We start from the raw sequence: 20,084 nt of genomic DNA on the forward strand, positions 1-20,084 counted from the left end.
CGTTCTAGAGAAAGTTGCTGAGTCAGCATTTGGCCTAATATGTACTTTTTAAAGATGCATTCATGGCAGAAAGGTATATGCAGGGCACTGTAAGGCAAACTAGTCCATAAAGAAGTGTTATTTTTCTGGATTTACCACAATTTTACCGTCAACATTACATGCAAAATGTCTAAGTTTTGGATACTAAATAAAATGGGTATATTTGCGCTGGTTCCAAACACCATCACTGTAAAGAAATCTGGTAAATTTCCCTACAGTGCAGCATTTCACACCAAACATAAATCTAATCTACATGACTTTATTAACATTTCAACAATATCACTATGCAGATTTTTAGAAAAATGGAATTCCACTTTAACCTGAGTTTCACATATGCCAGGTGTTTGAGAGAAGGTCCGTGGTAGGGCTGGAAGTCTGTAGGCACCTGAATCAATCATATATTAGTTCAAGGGGCCAAGATGCAATTATAAAATGATTCTTTTTTTGCATCTTAATTTTTGTTGTTCTACTGCATATATGATTTGTTTTCCCTGTAACCTATTAGAATTTGCTTAATTTGAATAGCCTGGTACTGTTTACAGTTTTCAATTTAAAAATTACTTTCTGTATGCAGTAGTAAAATCATTCAAGAGACAATTGTAATGCATCTTAGAAACAATTCTCACCTCAAGTCCAGGTACATAACTGTTTTTTGTAAAAAGTAAGGACATTTTTCCTCATCACTCATCAGTAATTTTGATAACTATTGTTGTAATGTTATTTGTAGATATTTTGGTGCACAGGACAGGAGCTGATCAAGGATAATGAATATGTTAAGCTAAGAAATGATGGTCTATCCCATTAAATGGAACTCTTACATGGAATTATATACCTCCCCTGAAACGTATTTCTGTTCAAACTCACCTACTGTGATTGTAAATCACAGTTTGTGGATCCTATGTTCTCATGGAGTTTAGTATAATCATTGTGATTAGGAGTAAATTAGTGTTTATCTACATTCTCTGACAACCAGCTATTATAGTTTAGAATGGCATTTCTTCAAATCGCTATCTTTGTCACTAGTATAAATATGGGTCCACACAACAATGCTAAATATAGACCTTTAGTGAAATACTCAATTAGTACTTAATCCCAGTTTGCTTGTGCCTTGCACAAAGAATAATACAGATGCATATGAAACATGTGGTGAAAAAGAGTGCCCAGTTGTTTGGAGTAATTTCTGTATGTCTGTTTGTGTCAGACATAATAGCTAGTTTCCATCTAAAGGAAAAAAAATAACTTGAATTTTAGTGATACAAGCTAAGGAAAAGTAAACTGTCTGTAATATTTAACAAATGTCAACAAAACATTTTTGATAAATTGTTTATCGATACCTAAATGTTGCAAAAAACCTTTTTACACAGTAGTCTAGACTGTGTTCACAGTACATTAAGCCTAATGGTTCATCAATGATGTGATTCATTAGGATGTGCACATGCGGGTCGTTTCAGGACACAGTTTTGTTCACATTAATAACAGATTTGAGTCACAACAGATTTGAGTGAGAACCATCATAGTAAAAAAATTAGATCTGAACAAAAAAATTGGAATTAAACAATAAGGCTTGTAATGTGAACGTAGCCTAAGGCAAAAAAATCGTACTTGTGCCATTTCAGCCTGGTAATGTGAATGTAGCTTTAGCGTCAGGTGACAGAGCACCCCCACGTGCCTCCACATGAAATGCAAACAGAAACAGTGTGGACGGGAGGTAGAGCTGGACTGAGGAAGAGACGATAAAAAAGAGCATTTTTAAAGGAATGCTGCCACTTTTCAGCTCTTACAGAGATAGATTTGCAAAAAAAGAATGCAGCCTTTCTGAATGGAAAGGGCTCAAACAGCTCTATATGATAGAGAAATGTGATGTCTCCTGTAACGGTTCAGATGGAAAAACAATAATAATAAATGAATAATAATAAATAAAAAATGTCTTCATCAGTAGGTTATGGGGAAGTCAGGGAAGCCAAAGCAACACAAGGTGTGACACACATGAAATTAGAGACAGAAACAGACAACATTTTTCATCAATAAACCAATTTGGGTTTGTTTTTTTTTGTTTTTTTACTGAAATTATTTTTTATCGCTAAGTCACTGAAAAAAACTGATATGCGGCAAAAATCGTTTTTTTATATTTTCACTTTATCTCTTGCAATTTGCGCAGGAAGTGGATGGAAACAGAGCTAACTCTATAAAACTTAAAGAACAACCCATTCTAACACAGTATGTTCTGTACTGTAGTGTCAGACCTACATGTGAGTGAAGTGGAATTCCAAAGCCTTTTTCATTTTCACTCTCTTTTACTGAAAAGGCAGTTCATGTGGCCTGCTGTCAGACTGAGGAAGTTACAGTACAGGTAATGGAGAAATAAAGGGGACAGCAAGAGAACAGGGAGAGAAAGAAGAACCAAAATAAAGGAAAGTGATTCACGAATGTGTCCAGGTTAAAAACTCCCATGTTTTTTTCCCCATGAGAAAGCTACAGATGGAGGTTTATGTCATAACTCCAGATCACATTAAATGTTCTATGTGTTTCATTTTCAGTCCTGTGCCTGTCCAGACTGCCAGATCAGTCTCTGGATATAATGCCAGTTTCATATGGACAGTACTCCAGCATTTCCCTGCCCACTTCTGTCTTCTTTTTGATCAAAAATAAGAAGGGGGCAGTTCCGATGATGTTCATTGGCTTCTGCTGGAAGACTGATGGGGAGTTAGGGCAGAGCTGTGCACCAGCAGTGTCTATGCACTATCCCATCCGCTATCCATACACAGAACACCTGAAAACACACAATTACAGTACAGTTCAAATCACAATATTCAGTGAATAAACAAGTTTTGGTGTAGTATATTTGATAACCCTTATGTTGTGTTCACATGTGTGCGGTAGATGGACGATGGCAACCTGATTGTTTTCTGTGGAGCTCCAAGCGACAACGTTCTGCAGATTGTGGCTCCATTAAGAGTTCAGTCTTCACAATTCATGCCAAACATCTCATTGAACTAGAGATGAAGTCAATTTGCACTGCTAAAGCTCTCCTCTAAGAATCACCCCTTTTTGGCAGCACAGTCACCATGGTAATGTTTGCATGGCTTCATGCCGTGGTCAGCCACATATCAGTAATGGGGTGCGTGGGGAATGATGTTTTTTTTCCAATGCAAACATCTAAACGCAGCATCAGACATTTAGAATGTGTAACTCTGCTGCACACTTACTGCATTTTACTCTGCAGTAAGTAATCTGCACTTCACAGTTTTTTATGGCTCTTTTATCAAAAATTACAAGCACATTGCAAAAAGGACAGGAAAGATAACTTTATATCAAACTTAATCTTTTGCACAAATATGGTACTGACTGCACATTTGATAAAATGTAAGAGGGGGTCTTTCAAGGCCTACACACTCTGGGAGATCTTGGATGGTTATACAGTGCTTTGTCAAAGACCACCCTGCATTAATTTAATTTCCAATAAAAATGACAAAACAAGCTTCACAACTACATATATTATCTAATTCTTCAGCATACATAAAATTGTTATATGTATGCAGTTTCCATTCCTTTCTGATTTCTATTCCTGCAGATTTGCTTTCATTTTTTCAAAGAAATCTGCAAAGATAATTTTCAATACCTGATGTAGGGACTCTGGGGTGGTAAGTCCATTGTTCAGAGAACATGAGCCCCTTCTCTGTGTGATAACCTTAAGTAATTCTTCAGTTTTAGCTTATTTAGCTGTTTTTAGCTCATTTTTCTTTGATGGTCCCCTATTCTTTTGTTAGTGGACCAAGCACATCTTTTTATCCTTTTAATCACTATGCTGTTATTAGGCTATTTTAAGTGAAGTGTGAACTGCAGTTGGTTTCCTGTATATTAATACTTTCTGCAAAACAAAGCTTTTAATATTTAAATATAAATAGATTGTAATACCGCGACCCTGACGGAGAAGCGGCTTAGAAAATGGATGGATGGATGGATAGATTGTAATATCTTATGTCTAAACTTATATCTAATCTTCTCAGAAACATCTTACTCATATATATATAATCATATTTAATGGCTGTTTAAATGGATAAATAAATGATTGGATGGATGAAATAAATGAAAGGTGTCTGACTTTTGTCCAGGTTTTGAATGATTCTTACACAAACATAGCTCTTCCGGCTACGTTTCAGACTCTGGCTCTTGCTCCACGCCTGCCATCTGGCGCATGCCTTTGATTGACAAATACATCTCTTCCTCTGGGTCGTAGTAGTAGAACTTTCTCAGGTAGACAATGAGGGGTCTGGAGAAAAAAACAAAACAATTTCAATGCAGTGTAAGCAAAACTAGTAACAGAGAACAATAAGGAATGACAGGTGAGATAGCATAGTACTTTGGGAGAGGGAGCTCCTGGATGTGATCTATGCGGACGAGCTGTCGGATACAGAAGCGGCAGAGGTGCTGCAAGGACTTGACATTGCAGAAGCGAGAGACTGGATACAGCAGCTGCACTGGAGTTGGTGGGAGCCCTGAGAGATGGAGACCAGACGTTAAGCCCAGGGGCAGAAAGACTACTGAAGTAAAGGTACACTTGAATAACAGAGAAAGTATTACAGAAAATGACAGAAAATTGGGTAAGAGTAATTAAGTGGTTTACTGTAAAACTACTCAGCTAATTGCCTGAATTACTTTTAAGTTAATATTTAATTTCCAGAAAGGAGCTCAATTCTCAAGATGTACTAAGTTTGTTTGCTAACTAAGCTACCTGTTAGCTTGCTTAGAGCTTTGGAAATGTGTAATCGTACGCAACACGTGGAAAATCATTTTGTAACATCAATTGTGCTTTGAACCTCTTCTCCAAGCAGATGAATCTGATGATTGTGAGCGCAGTGAAAGAGTATTCAAAGAGTCAAAACTTGCCGAATGACATGTCTTTATAAGATGTGACATCTTCTGTTGTCATCATATCTTTATCAGAATAATACTGATTTTGCATTTGAGACCTAAACATCGAGCAACGTTATGTGTAACATTAATATGAAAAATTCAGGCAAACCTGACCAGATATCTCTTAATTTAAGGCTTTAGAGGGTAACTTGCAGCAGTGTGTTTTTTTTCCAGTAATGCTACTTCTTTCAGTTTTAACATTTTGAATCACAATCAAAAAGTAATGTTACTGGAAAATGTACTTAAATACAGTAGCAAGAGTAGTTTTAATTTGTTACTTTCCACCCTGGGTTAAACGATTAGGATTTTATGGCCCACAGTCTATGCGGACACATAAAAAAGTCCACCTACACAACATAGATACAATATAAAACAGCCACAACATCATGTCAGTTTAATATACAAATTTTCCACATGATCAGAATGAGAATCAAAATCAGAATAAGAATCCTTTATAGATCCCAGAGGGATATTGCAGTTTTTTTGTTTGTTTGTTTGTTTTTTCTTCTTTTCAGAATCAGAATAATCAGCCCTGTGACTGGAGAGGTAATGCAACCTACAGAGAAGAGGACATTAAGGAAGCATTACCTGGAACACGTGACCGCAGGAAGTAAAGGAATTTTCCATTTTTAGAATGCATGATGGCACGCTCAATGAACTCCACCACAGAATGGCAGCGGTCTTCAAACTTTGGATGGCACCACAAGCTGAAGGTCCCTAAACATGGAACAGCAAATAGGTAAATCTCTCCATATAAATATATGTCCTTTTATGTATGTAGCAGTCTGTTGCTTCTGTTTACCTCTATAATGCTCCATGCGTGTGTGGTGTGTGACCCCCTGCGAGCGAAAGCTGAGGCTGAGGATGTATCGGGGATCTGAACTGTCCCGCACTAGAAACGAGCCATCAGGCTTCCCTTTCAGCTTCAATTCAGCATCCTCCCAGTTCATGGGGCCCCAGTACCAGCCACACTGTGGAAAAAGCGACACATACATATAAGTTTCCCTTGCAGGCTGTTCCTATTGATTGATCACATAGCAAATTCATCAGTGCCAAACCAACAACCCTGGTGTACATCTATAAATAGCACATTGTTTTTAAAGGTACTCGACAGCAATTCCTACCAAAAAAACTCTTTCTAGAGAAAGCACTGATGGACTGCACCGAATATCCCACAATTCACACAATTCTACAATGACTGAGCAGATAGTGATTTCAGTATGTATGTTTCAAGCATTTCATAGTGCAGGAACAGGATCTTCTTTTCATATCATTAGGTTGAGTAAGACTCAAAAAGAAAAGTTTCCCAAGTGAAAAGAAGTTAACACATCCTCTTTAGCCCATGTGTCATACACAAGGCCTGCAAGTCAAGTCAGGCCTGTGACACAGTCCCGCAAAATTATTTTATTTATATATTAGCCTGAATCACAATAAGATGCACTACAGTCCCCAACATGCACTGCAACATAGTGTGCGTTCTGACCCCCTTCCGCAAACAACAATCTATGGACCAGCGGTTACACGAAAAGAAAAGTTGCCTAGTGTCTAGTTTAAGCAAATAAGCAGTTTAAAAAAAATTACCCCCCAAAAGAATTATTTTTGAATAAGTACTCAGTGCCTGATTCATGGCAAAATGTTAATTAAAAATGAAAAATGTTTTTTTACTATTTGCTGAGATTTCTTAAAATTGCCCCTTTATTGGTTGAATTTGAACTGAAAATCGCATTTTCTGCTAATTTTAGTGCACAATTTAGATTTATTTGCTACAAAAAAATAAAACGTACAATATAAAAGGTGCCATAACTTTTACACAGACCATTGTATTTTCCCCCAATATGTTTAATTCAACAAAGCAGTAATTGTGCATTCAAATATATAGGATTATGTTCTCTGTAGAGGATGTGTCTCTTTTTACAATCAGAAATACCATACTTTTGCATACAACAGTATCTATTCCTATACATGTTTACATTCTCACCCGCTCTAGTTCCCTTAGGCTAGCTGTGAAGCTGCTGGAATCAACTCCCCTCAAAGGACAAAGATTTGGAGCTGGGGCCACTCGGGATGGGGGCGGAGTCTCCATTGGCGATGGTGCAGAATGAGGAAGTGCTCGGAAGAAAGCATCTGGAACACAAACAAACAATATTTACCAATATGTAAGAGGCTTTTTTTCTGAAGTTCACTGATTGCTTTAAGATAAGAACTATGACCTTGTAATCTATGCGATGGAGCTCAGAGCAGAAAGGGCAAATAGAGCTACCATACTACTAGAAGCCCTTTGGGACACTAGCAGAAATGAGCATTATTATATGTCTAATTATATAATGTCCACATGAGGTGGCTTTTTCCCTCATGTTTTCCCACCTAGAGTTTGACATATACATACATACATACATATATATATCTCAAATTAAAGGCCTAGCTCTAATAGTCACAGTTCACCACTGTGTACTACTCCTACCTTCATGACTGCAAAAAATACTAATAAAAGAGCAATATAGACCTATGTGTGCCTGTTAAGAATTTTATATTTCATTTATGTCGTTTTCCCTGACAGATAAGCGGCTTAGAAAATGGATGGATTTATGTCGTTTTCAAATCAGTATTATCCCAATGCACTTGTCCTTGTCAACTGTGGTTGTTGCTGTCAAGCAGTGCAAAAACTGAAGGGAAATTATTTTCAAAATTTCTGCATGAGTAAGAAAACATATTTTTGGGTTTACTGCTTTACCTTTATCAATATTACATATAAAAACTCAAAAGACATGTGTATGCTCATTGTTCAATTTGGATATGAATAAAATACTTAATAAAAAATGTGTTAAAGGCATAGTGACACCTGGTTCCTAAAGATATCTGAGTCTGTAGGTTTTTCTAAAATGCATAATTTCCCATCTAAACACTTTATATAAATTTTTTACATCGCAACGACTCAGTTACGTAGAAATGTTGAAAACATTCTTCTTCAACTTGGCCCTGTACATTCTCACCTACACAAATACCATTTCATGTCAAAAAAGAAAATTTTATTTTGTATTCAAGAGTGTCATAGTGCTCTGGTTTCCTCCCACAGTTCAAAGACATGCAGTCAAGCCAACTGGACACACTAAATTGCCCCTAGGTGAGAATGTGTGTATGATTGTGAGTGTGAATGTATATGTCTGTCTGTCTGCCCTGCGATAGACCGACGACCTGTCCAGGGTGTATCCTGCCTTCCACCAAATGACAGCTGAGATAGGCTCCATCAACCCCCCCACGACTCAGAAGGATAAGCAGTTTACAAAACGTGTATGTGAGTCTTATGAAACTAGAAAGGACCAACAGTGGTTCAGTTTTCTAGCATCCACCACCCACCTGGGTCCTATTGCAGTCTGAACTGCACCCCTTGCCTGATTTGCCCCTTGCATGCACCCCACTGTCACACTGCAATAACAATGACATGAATAAAGCTGGGTAAAACCTGAATAGTGCATTATATGTCTGATAAAAAGGTATTTACATTCAGACAAATAATGACTTCTATACATGAATGGTACATTATATGTCCAATAAAATGGCATTTGCATTCAGCCAAAACTCCATGATTCTCTATCTAAGATCAAGTGCACTGTTCGGGTGAAAAAGCCAAAGTTTCATGACCTATGCAACTAACTATATGTGGAGCAGGGCTCCCTTTGGGATTTGGCTATGTACATGATGTCATTCTAAACCAAAACAATAGCACTGAGTAGTTTTTCATGAACTTTTTTCAAATATAGAGATAGAAAAAAAACCTAAAACTGATAAGTATTAAACTAAATAAGGGAATGAGGCCACCATTGGCTTGATGCTAATATTCTATGAAAAAGTGCAGGCAGAAATTAGTCTTATCTTATGTGACGAATGGATCCGAACATCCGCTGCTGATATAATGGCTCCTGCATTAAACAATGCTTTTCAGTGAGTGTGGCTGGTGTTCATTGTTCTGCTAATATTATAGCAGATCTGATGAAAGATCGCATGTTTACCAAAGCTAATCTGACAATGCAATGCCATAAAAAGATAAGCATGAGTAGTACAGATCAGGCAGTATTGTCAAAACATCATGCGACTGTGGCGTGCATGCATGGTGCAAATTGGGTTCAGTTCAGGTAGTCACAGGCACTGATGAGAAATAGCAGAGTGATGCTATACCTAGTTAATGTTAGCCCTACAACAGTTATTACTGCCAGCATAGCTACAGAACCTACAGAGCAAAGAAAAATGATTCTATATAGTTTTTAGCATGACGTCACTGTGTGCATCACTAAAATTTTAGCACCTCCCCTAGCTCAGCCTGTTTGATCCTTTGATGTCCAAGGTCAAGCTGAGACTTCAGCATGCACATGCTGCAAGCAGCCAGCTTTCCTCTGATGTACTATGTTTCTTGTATGTCTATGGTCCCTGCTACATGCTGATATGTACAGCTAGCTGTTGTACGCAAGTAGGCCAGCCTCTCTGATGCAGGAGAGTGCGCAGTGTAGCTCTCTCTGCTCTCTGTTGAGTCACCACTGCCCCACCTCAGCTGATCAACATTGGAGATCTCAGTTTTGGGAAGTCCCTGGGAGTATCTTCCTCTCATCTCTTGGTTTGGGCAAAGTCCATATTTAAAGAAGCACAAAGGCGGGTAATTCCTCTGTGAGAGAATGGTCTCCCTAAAGCTGAAAACATATCTTCAATCCATCAGCATAACTACTGGCAGCACATGCACAGCAATTACATGTTTACTGGACCACTTATGTCACTACTTACACAATTTTATACTGATGAATCTTGAGTATTTAATATTTCATATTTCATATTTCAGCCATTAACCCACGTTAAGGCAATAACTTAGACATAGCATGCCTCGGAAACACGCAAATTACAATGTCCTTTTCATATAGGTTTTTTTAAGATAATTATGCCACTACTTCTGTTCCTCTATTACCATTTTTCTGCAACAACTGAGAAAGTATCATATTCTCTTGTAAACAAATAGCATATTAGTGGTGAGAGGAGCAAGTCACGCTCTCCACCAAGCTATACTGGCTTCCATTCATTTGTAGTGAGTGTTCTTTTTAGCTGCCCATTGGGCAGGTTAAGTGAGATGGTCCCCTGCACGGTGCTATTTGATAAGGTTTTTTTCTGGTACAATTTATTCTGCCATCTTGTCCTAAGACATTAAGGGTTTCACGTTCTGAATGTGACGGTAAGAGTTGTAATCCTCAGAGTGTTTCGTTGTAGCAGCTACTTTGTCCTGACTGGAGATAGTCTGTTTGAACTTTTGTTGTTTGTAAACTTTTGTGTTTGTTTTGTTGGTATATGATCTATTCCCACCCAATTTGCCTTCTGTAAGAGTTGCTGGTTGTTGGCAAGATGTTCCTCATCTTGAACTTCCAGCAGAGCAGATGAGCCATATTGACCCTTGAGCCAATCTGCTTGCTGTATGTAACAAAACATCATGTGCATATGCAAGCCTTGTTCAGAGAATACATGTGTGCTGACTGGCTTTGGTCCCTTTGCACATCTAGTCTACAAAATGTATTCATCATTGATGATGTCAATTACAGAAACATATTAATGCAACCTTTACTTAAAGAACAAAGATTGCTCTTTGGTGCTTTAAAACAGTTTACCAGGCTCCTCCAATAGTGTTCAGTTAGGCTTTCACTGCAAAACTGCAAAAAGTAAAGAATATGCCACTATGACACAAACACCTGTTACAACCTTCAAATTTCAAGGATGGCTGGTCTGCGCAGTATTAACGTGTTGGAAGTGAATGTATATCACGCTAACTTGGCACTAATATAACCAGAGTTCCCAGAGAAGTTCTGGAGTAAATTAGCATTATCATGGGGATGTTAGTCAGGTCACTTAAGTATTAACTATTAAACACTACTATGTAATGACGTACATGGCTGTGAAAGTTCACAAAATGACTTGCTCAAGGAACCATTAAGGATTTCTCTAAATGTATTGGATTTTGGCATTAAAATAACTTAAAAATGCTTTGCTGTTGCTTGCAGACATCCTGCTAAATCATATGTAACTCTACAGTAGAAAACAGAGCCTGATGGACAAGCATTTTTACCACATAGTATTCAATACTTCTTACAAAGGCTTCCTTTATATTTTTACAGTAAAGTACTTTGAAAATGAATTGTGTATTACTTTAAACAAAGCACTGATTACTCCATTATCATCAAAATAACATGTTATTTTCTCAATTACTAATATAATCAATAGCCCTGAGAAGCTAAGGGGGGGAACACATGGCTTCTTTTTCACTGCATCGCAAAAAAGGAATTGCTCAATTAAGCTTTGAATGATGGCAGTGCTGTGATGGGGTAAAGTGAGAAGGAACAGCAGATGGTTTGATTAGCCAGTTAATTCAGTTGTAATCTATAGATTTATTGATTACATGACTAATTGTTAGTTGCAGCCCTAAAAAAATAGAACATACACATATGCTCACCCAGTCTTTCAAATGAAGTCAATACATGCACAAAGTATTTGCCACCTTAGCATCTCTGCACTTCTATTTGGTGTTTCATGGAGTGAAAGTGTTTCCAAGGGCAGAACACAAGACATTGGATTGGAAAGAAATTGGGGAGAGAAGGCTACATCTGCTCTCAGAACCAGAAAGGCTCCCTAAAACACCAACATACGCCTTCCCGCCACCGCACCCTTACCATTGAGGCTGAGACTATGCTGGATGGTGGCATGGAGGGGGGGAGGAGGAGGAAGAGGCAGGGGGAGAGACTGCAGGGACGCCCCCATGACACTCACTAGGAAAGGCCCAGGCTGCGGCCCACCTATATCGTCTGGAACAGAGTGGCAAAGTTTCAGAGACCAGGAGGATGACGTTACGGTCAGGGCTGTTGGTTTAGAAGTCAGTGACGTGCTACAGAAAGCAATAGAACCTTAGTTATGAACCTAGAAAAGGTTCGTACAGTTGGTTTGCAGTTTTATGTAATTGATTTTAAAGAATCACTGTCTTCAGTTGTACTTTGTGGTTCAGAAGAGGTTATCTGAAACACACAGCCATAATACAAGACTGTAAATACTAGGCAGGTTTAAAGGGGAATTCCACCATTTTTTAAAAAAACTCAGCAAAACTCTATCACCGAGATTGTAGAGACACTTACACACTCTGATTTCTTTACAGTGGTGGTCAAAGGAACCAGAGATCATAATGTAAACACATTATAGTCATTTTATTTACTGTCTAAAACTATCAATGAACTACTTGTCTTCTGAGTTGAATATGTAATGTTAATAGAATAGAAGAATAGAATTTACAACCATTTGTCACTGTGTTTGGACACTGTGAAATTAGACCTCTGCATTTAACCCATCCGTGCAGTGAAACACCCACATACATGCACACTAGTGAACATACACACTAGGGGGCAGTGAGCACACTTGCCCGGAGCAGTGGGCAGCCCTATCCACAGCGCCCAGGGAGCAATTGGGGGTTAGGTGCCTTGCTCAAGGGCATTTCAGTCATGGACTGTCAGCCAAGGGGATCAAACCGGCAACCTTCCGGTCACAGGGCTGGTTCCCTAACCTCCAGCCCACGACTGCCCCCTAATGGTAAAATAGTTGTAAATCTTTTTTAAAAAATCAGTTTTTGGAAAGACTATTTTGTTGCATGCATTCTAAAACTATGTTATAGGCTAAACCTTACCTCCAAACTATCGTAAAATAATGCCTCAGACACTAGACAGTGTGCGCAACCACTACAATTACTGCAATAGCTTTCTGTGATGTTGCTTTTAAAGGCATTAAACTCCTCAGACATCTGGTTCCTGCCACCACTGTGAACAATTCTATCTTCGCAAGTTTCTTTACAATGAAGCACTTCATATTAAACCACTATCAATTACTTTGTTTACATCTTTTTAACCCTTTAATTATAAATACATTTTAAAATAAAGGTGGAGTTCACCTTTAACAGTCTTTTAGATAATACCAACAATGCTAAATAATTGCAATACCAATTCCACATGAATGGTATTTAGTAAAGTTCTCCTCTTTACATGCAAAGTGAATAACGTAGATGTAAGATGTTTTAGCTCAAACTGTCCAAACCACAGAACAACTGGGCAAATCCCTTCAATTACATGACACTACAAGTCATCCACAGGCTGTCATCTTATGCACTTACGGCACATGCAGTAAAACTTGCAGGCCACAAATCACAGACTTCTGCAGTATGACACAATTTGCAACAGAACAAAAGGAAGCATCTGCGAAAAGTAAGAACAAATACAAACTAGCTGTGATGGAAAATGATTTTATGAGATGGCAAAAAATACGCCAAAATGTAAATTTCACAACTCCTTGTTTGAATCGATAATAGCAAAATAAGATTCATCTAAAATTATTCAAAACATCTTAAAAGACAAATTGGGAAAATGTTTCCTTAAATGAAAACAGAAAGAAAGCATCTAATCATGACCCACAGCTAATCCTGTCCCTTACTGACCACAAAGACCATGTCGTCATACTGTGTAATCAACTATAGGATACCATCAGCGTGGAGACTATTACCCTTTCAATCCCAGCAACCAGAGTGAGATCCAAGCTTTTGGACCAAAATACTGCATAAGAACTTCTTCCAAATAACATCATTCTAGCTCAGCTGGAGAAATGGTTCTGAACCACTTACTACATTACAATATGTGAAAACAACAACAATACTCCTTAGAATTGATCATGTTAATTATTTTCGTTTGTTTGTTTGTTTTTATGAACCCTGCAATTTATTTATGCTTAATTTATCTCAGACAGACGGACTGATGGGAAGGTGGCATAAAAGTAAGACGACGATACGTGGGAGAGATATGAGGAGAGATGGCGAGATATTTGCCAAGAGAGACATTCTGAGAATGTCAACAATGATGGCAGACAGTAGAAAAGATGTGAGATAAGCTAAGAAGATAGACAGAGAAAGAGAGAGAGGCTCTGTGAGGACAAAAACTGAAAGAGATCAAATGAGCAGTTGTTTATGCTCATCTGTGTACCTAGAAGGCTGAGACTCCTGCGTGGTGGGGGTGGGGGTGTTGGAGGGGGGTGAGGAGAGTTTCTTCCTCTCTGGGAAATGTCCACATCCACCAACGACACTGTCTCTCCTTCAACCAGTGAACAAAAACAGGAAAAAAGGAAAAAAGATTAAGATAACATAATAACCATGGTTATTTGCTGTAACCTTTTTCTGTAGGCCCCCTAGCAGTCAAGCGAGTGGATATTGATTGAATATTTTTAATTCAAGTAATATAGCAAAATAAAATAAATAGAATATCTTCCTTGTACCTGTTAACTCTGTTTTCAGGTTAACCAGGACACTATTGTCTCTGTGTAAAATACCTTGACTCTGTGTTGAGCTGCTAGTGAGCAACAAAGGGTGAAAGAGGAGGGATGAGATCCCCCTGCTGTAAAAACAATTCCTAACTTTCCACAAAGGCAGCTGTGCCGAAATGAAATGGACAGCACAACTGCAGCTTTCTGGATATCAACAATTATATGTACTTGTACAACTGGCACAATCAAAAATACCATTAAAAAAACAATTATATTTTTTTTGTAAAATGTTAGCTTGCTTGGATGACAAAGACATCCATTTCATTTCAACTGAATTCAAATCAGGGACCTCCAAAGTAGGCAGAAATTGCATATAACTATTATAAAAAAGGGGTTAGTTGACCAAAACGTTTACCCCAAATGTAGTCAAGTAGACAATACATGTTTGGTAGGGGTGTGACCATGCATCCTTAAATTGTAAGGGCTGGAGAGGGAATGATTTTCAGACTGGGAGTTACATGATGCAGACCAGCCCACCCCAAACTCCAACTGCTAGTCTACTGAACACATGATTGCTTTCTTCTCAAAAAAAACAAAAACAAAACAAAAAAACAAAAACAAAAAAAAAAACACAACAAAAAGCAGGGAAAAGTTCACAGAAAATACAGCCTCTGTTTTCCTTGCTGAAAACTACTACAAGTGAACTTTTTACTAGAGACAGCTAAATCTGTAGTGGAAATGTAGTTAACCAGGGTGGCTAACAGCATTTTCTAAAATCTGGATTTTTTTCTATTCTATTATTTTGCTATAACAAGAATCTGGTCAGCTACTGATGAACTCAAAAAAAATGTTTTATCTTAAATGTGACAATCATTACAGTTAATATGCTCCAACAAACCCTAGCAGATGATGTCACCGACAGCTCTTACTCTCTTACTGCCCACCTGCTAGGACATATTACATATTTTTCAGTGTTTCACTACAACCTCCTAAAGTGCTCTTTTTTGTTTCCTCTGAGGCGCCTTTTGCTTTTTCCTGTCCATAACAGATTGATTCACATATGGAAATCATTACATCGTAATTCACATCACCGTGTCTGATTTAACTCCTACTTTGTTGTAATGTTTACAGTTTGTGCGTCCTTGTATTTATATGTGTGGGTTTAAAAGTTAACCCACAGTAACAAGCCCACATTGTGGCTGTCTAACCATGAATTCTCCTGAAACTACATACAACAATTATTCACTCGAGCATTGGACGTTGCGATGTTGCAAAGTGAAACTGTGACCGTGTGCACCATGGAGAATGGACATTATATTAAAGCCATTAATTTTGCAACTGCATTTCAAACACCAATGGACTTAAATGAACAGCATCAATCAAGTCTCTCCAGCCCTCCTCCTTTCTGCTCAAACATTTAGTGTCCAAGGTCTATGTCTTTAGTTTTGTGCTGAAGCTAAATGGCTAATTTTGCAAACAACTAACAGAAGCTTATGACCACCAATTAGCAGTGTGCCTCAAACCGCTATGAGTTGTTAAGCTCAAACAGACTTGCTTTTGAGGTTTATCATGGAATGGATAAGGTATGGGCAAAATTAGGGCTTCAACACATCAAACACATACTGGCTGATCAGCCACATTTGGGGTAACAAAAAATAGCATATTAGAACTTGGTCTTCTAAATCTGCATCTGTGCTATTAAAAAGTAAGTTTCAATGTTGTGTATCTGAAATGAAATAACCACAATTTAATTTTAAAAGAGTAGTCCAAAAAAATGTGAAACTACTATTTTTTGTGCTTCCGAAAGTAAGATATAGTGGCCTTCAATAGGCTTCTGTGGGGCATATAATGAAACATCTAAATTTCTTTTAAAATTTCCAATAGACCCCTAACACTGCAACAGACCTGATAAAGAACAGGTCACGCGCGATCTTTTAACTTCAGACTACTGATCATTTTAACCTGTCCTCCCTCTAAGGAGAAGGCATTTAAATATGTCCAAAATACTAGCTATCAAGCTACTGTTATCTGAGCATATTGTGGATATTGTGAATTGTATCATTGTGTACATTGTGTGTAGTAAAAATGTCTAAGTATCATGATATGATATTTTTACCATATCACCCTACTCTATGTTAAAGCAGATCATTATGAACCTGAAATAGAGTTATATGTCTAATCTAGGCTTTTGGATTTTTGTGCTGCGTCCTTATTTATAAGAGCTCAGCTCATAAAAACTTAATTATCATGATACATAATAATTACAATATTTGTTTTTCTGAGGTTTAATAAGCTGGAGTGCATTGAAAAAAACACTATTCAAAACTATTACACTGATTTTTAATTGAATATTTCACATACTGCACTGCACTAAATCCAACAGCAGAAATAATCATGCTCTCCTTAAAATACCAGTTGGTCAGTGTTCTTTAGGTGCTGATAATATCCACAGTATGGTCAGAAAAGAATACTGTCATGTAATTTATCATGATACAATAATATCTAGTCACACTACCCACCCCTACCTACTCCTTTCAGCATTTGTTCCTTACCAGTGAAGACAGGAGTGAAAGCAGCAGCAGAGAAGGCACTTTGGGCCCTTGTTAGTCCAGGTTGGCTGGGGGAAGACACATGGTGTGAAAAATGATTGCAACACAAAGATATAAGTAGATATGGACCATACTGTACTGGAAAACACATCAGCAATTTATTTAACATCCAACATATACACTAGATCAGAACAAGCAAAGTGTATCACTATTCAGCTCTTCATGGCCAATTTCTGAAAGGCTTTGATGCTGGATGAATGTGGATGTTTCTGAACCATTACTTTACAAAAAACAGGGCAAACTTTTACAACTCAAGGAAATAAATCTCACCTGGTTGTGTCTTGCTCCACACTATTCACTCCTGACATGTCCACCAAACTGCCAGCTGAAGATATGGAGAAAGTAACTGAAGGTCTTTTATCTAGCAGGTTATTGGAGCCACTACAGCTTTTAGTTCTGAAAAGTTTGCTCAGGCGAATTTTAAGTGACCCTTTCCTGGATTTGCCCGGCAGTTTGAGTGTCTTCTGGCCTGCACTGCCCGCTCCTCGAGATGAAAGTGTCCCAGTGCTCCTTTTAGGGCTAGAAGCCGGCGTCTCCCTGCGCGACTCTGGTGCTGGGACGTCTGGTGAGAGTCTGTCAGCAGGACTGACCTGAGCCCTGGGGACCAGAGAGCCCCGCAGCAGGCAGCACAGCTGCGGGTCGTGGCATGCCGCGGAGCAAAGTGCTCCGCTCACCCCAACAGCCTGTGCCGACAACATCGTTGGCAAACATTTCAGGGCAAAGGCGCCCGCCACCTCACTCGCGAGTTCTCCCTTCACCTGCCCACCGCCATCCCCATCCTGTGACCCGGTGTGGCTCTTCTGGCCAACACCCAGACCATTCACCTCCTCAGATGCGAGGCCTTCCAGCACCAACAGGGCATCGCTGGTCTCTGTCGGGTCCTCACCCTGCCTGACCCCAGCTGCCACTGCCGCTGCCTGACCGAGGGCACTTTGGCAAGAGCAGTGTGGCAGGTCGCCCTCCTTGAGCAGGAAGTCAGGGACGCCGGTGACCCCCAACTGCCCGAATGTTCTTGCCAGTTCCAGAACGGGCCCGTCGGTCACCCATTTGGGTGAAAGTGGGGTGCTGGCATCTGGAGTTGCCGCCACAGGCCAGTCCGTCCGCTCCTTGACCATAGCATGCCGGTGACACAGATCAGCCCCTGGCCCGTCCAGTTTGAGACGCGGGTGGAGCGCCCACGGCGGGTGCTGTAGCGTGTCCACGGCGCCGCCTTCTCGCTCATCGTTCACACCGGCTCGCGCCGCCTGGCCGTCCGCGGGGCCCGTCGCGCGCTGTCCCTCGGCATCGTCGCAGCCGTCGGACTCTCGCGGCAGGTTTCGGAACACCAGCAGCTGAGGCCCCGCCATCCCACCTCTGCGCGCGGCCTCGGCGGCGTGAAGCGGAGGAGGCGCCACGGGCCCCGTCGCCGTCACTCGACCGTCAGGTGCCTCGGGGCCGCCGGGCCGCGGCGCTTTGTTGTTCGCCGCCACCGCCGTTGGGAGGATGGCAGTCGTGGGCGCCCCACGCGCGCGCTCCACTTTGCTCTTCACGCCACCGTGAGCCAAAAGCGCTCCGCCGCCTGACGGCACGGTGCCGCTCTCCTCGTCCAAGCGGCGGTCGTCCTCGGCCGCGGAGACCAGGCGCATCAAGACGAAATCGGGAGACATATCTCGCGCGTCGTTCATTCTTCGTCCTAGGTGCACGGAAAGGGAGCGAGCGAGCGAGATCAATGCGTTTCACATCGCCCCCCAGTCTCGAGGCATCAGGCTCGGCTAGTGCACCATAATGGAAGTCTTAATAATCCGCTCGCTCGTGGTGTTTTAACCCGCTCTGCCCTCGGCCACAACGAATCACAGCACAAACCGCTCCGGCCGCTCGTTCAGCATCGCACGACCGTCACGGCGGCGCCGGATATTTCCACACAACAACGGCATTTACAGGCCGATCTCGAACAAAAAAACAACAGCGGGTCCTCACAGGGTCATCTATAACGCTTCATTGAACGGGCTGCTTGCGCGTCTCTGCTCACATTACCGTCTCTACGGCGCACACACAGGCCCCACCCGCGCGTTAGGCTGGCTTTTTTCCCCACCTGTATTCCGACAGGCCGCGCCACGATTGGCTGATAAGCGCCTGTGACGCTTCCTGCGCTAAGATTTTGTGATATAGCTTCAGGTCGGTTCGGGTTGTTGGAAAGTACTTTTTCAGTTTTACAGGGTTTTAAATCATTATTTTTTTATGTTTTGATCCTCAAACACTTAACCTGTAGCTTAGTGATAAGGTATCAGGACTGAACGGACATCAAACAGGCAAGAATTCGGGACAATTAAGTAATTCTGCACATAAATGATCCATTTATGAGGTGCTTGTGTAACTTTGTTCTTGAACGATAATGGGTCAAAGGGGAACTCTACATCATTAAACTCTACATTACTAAATGGTTGAATTGTAAACAAAGTCATTCAGAGTGGTTTGGTGGGAAATGCTCCGTTCTACAGAAATTAACCAAGTCAAAACTGTTCACAGTGGCGGTGATAGGAACCAGACGTCTGAGGAGTTTAACACTTCTAAAAGTTCCATCTCAGAAAGTTATTACATGAAATTGTCACATATAAGCTACCTGATGTCTGATGCCTTGTTTTTTTGATAGTTTTGTGATAAACGTTTGGCTTAAAATGTAATGTAATCTATTTATTTAAATGCATCAATTGAGGAGGAGTACACATGGCCTAGTACAGCAAAATAGTCCCCAAAGATTAGATTTAGCACTATTTTAATATTATCAGCATAATATTTAAACCTCAGAGGAGTAGATTCACTGGTGGTTTGAATACATAATAAAATAGCTATACTTGTGTTGTAGACATGATGACCCCTGGTTCCTATCACCACCACTGTAAAGAAATCCAAACCTGCAAGTTTTTCTACAATGAAACGCTTCACATCAAACCTAAAGACTGGGTTATCAGAAGTTTCCTTTAATTAAGCGCAGAATTTAATATAAATAAGCCAAGTTCATGATGGCAAAACCTTTTTATTGGCCTTAAAAACAAATCATTTATCAGTAATTTATTCAGAAAATTACAAATAAATAAACTAACTTAGCATTGTATAGCTTTTCTCTTTGATATCTTTAAATGTTGAAGTCTTGTGGGTAAACTTGCCGACATATACACGCGCACACACACACACACACACACACACACCACACATACATAAATGTATATATATATATAT

The 20,084-nt window shown here is 39.9% G+C and overlaps 1 protein-coding gene across 2 annotated transcripts; it reads right to left on the reverse strand.

Annotated features, from left to right (window-relative positions):
- Positions 1 to 282: 282 nt before the first annotated feature.
- On the reverse strand, positions 283 to 18,923 carry socs7 (suppressor of cytokine signaling 7). Of its 2 annotated transcripts, XM_017716628.2 has the most exons (10): positions 17,139 to 18,922; positions 16,812 to 16,876; positions 13,983 to 14,090; positions 11,646 to 11,777; positions 6,932 to 7,077; positions 5,756 to 5,924; positions 5,542 to 5,670; positions 4,400 to 4,535; positions 4,170 to 4,309; positions 283 to 2,809 (listed from the first exon to the last, which is right to left on the reverse strand). In XM_017716628.2, the coding sequence occupies exons 1-9, from the start codon at positions 18,530 to 18,532 to the stop codon at positions 4,189 to 4,191; spliced, it is 2,400 nt and encodes a 799-aa protein (XP_017572117.2). In that variant the 5' UTR covers positions 18,533 to 18,922; the 3' UTR covers positions 283 to 2,809; positions 4,170 to 4,188. The 2 variants fall into 2 exon arrangements, with proteins under 2 accessions (XP_017572117.2, XP_017572118.2); XM_017716629.2 differs by lacking the exon at positions 11,646 to 11,777 and having other exon boundaries at positions 17,139 to 18,923.
- Between the last annotated feature and the right edge of the window lie 1,161 nt (positions 18,924 to 20,084).

This window comes from Pygocentrus nattereri, chromosome 15, assembly GCF_015220715.1.
Source record: "Pygocentrus nattereri isolate fPygNat1 chromosome 15, fPygNat1.pri, whole genome shotgun sequence".
Taxonomy (NCBI): domain Eukaryota; kingdom Metazoa; phylum Chordata; class Actinopteri; order Characiformes; family Serrasalmidae; genus Pygocentrus; species Pygocentrus nattereri.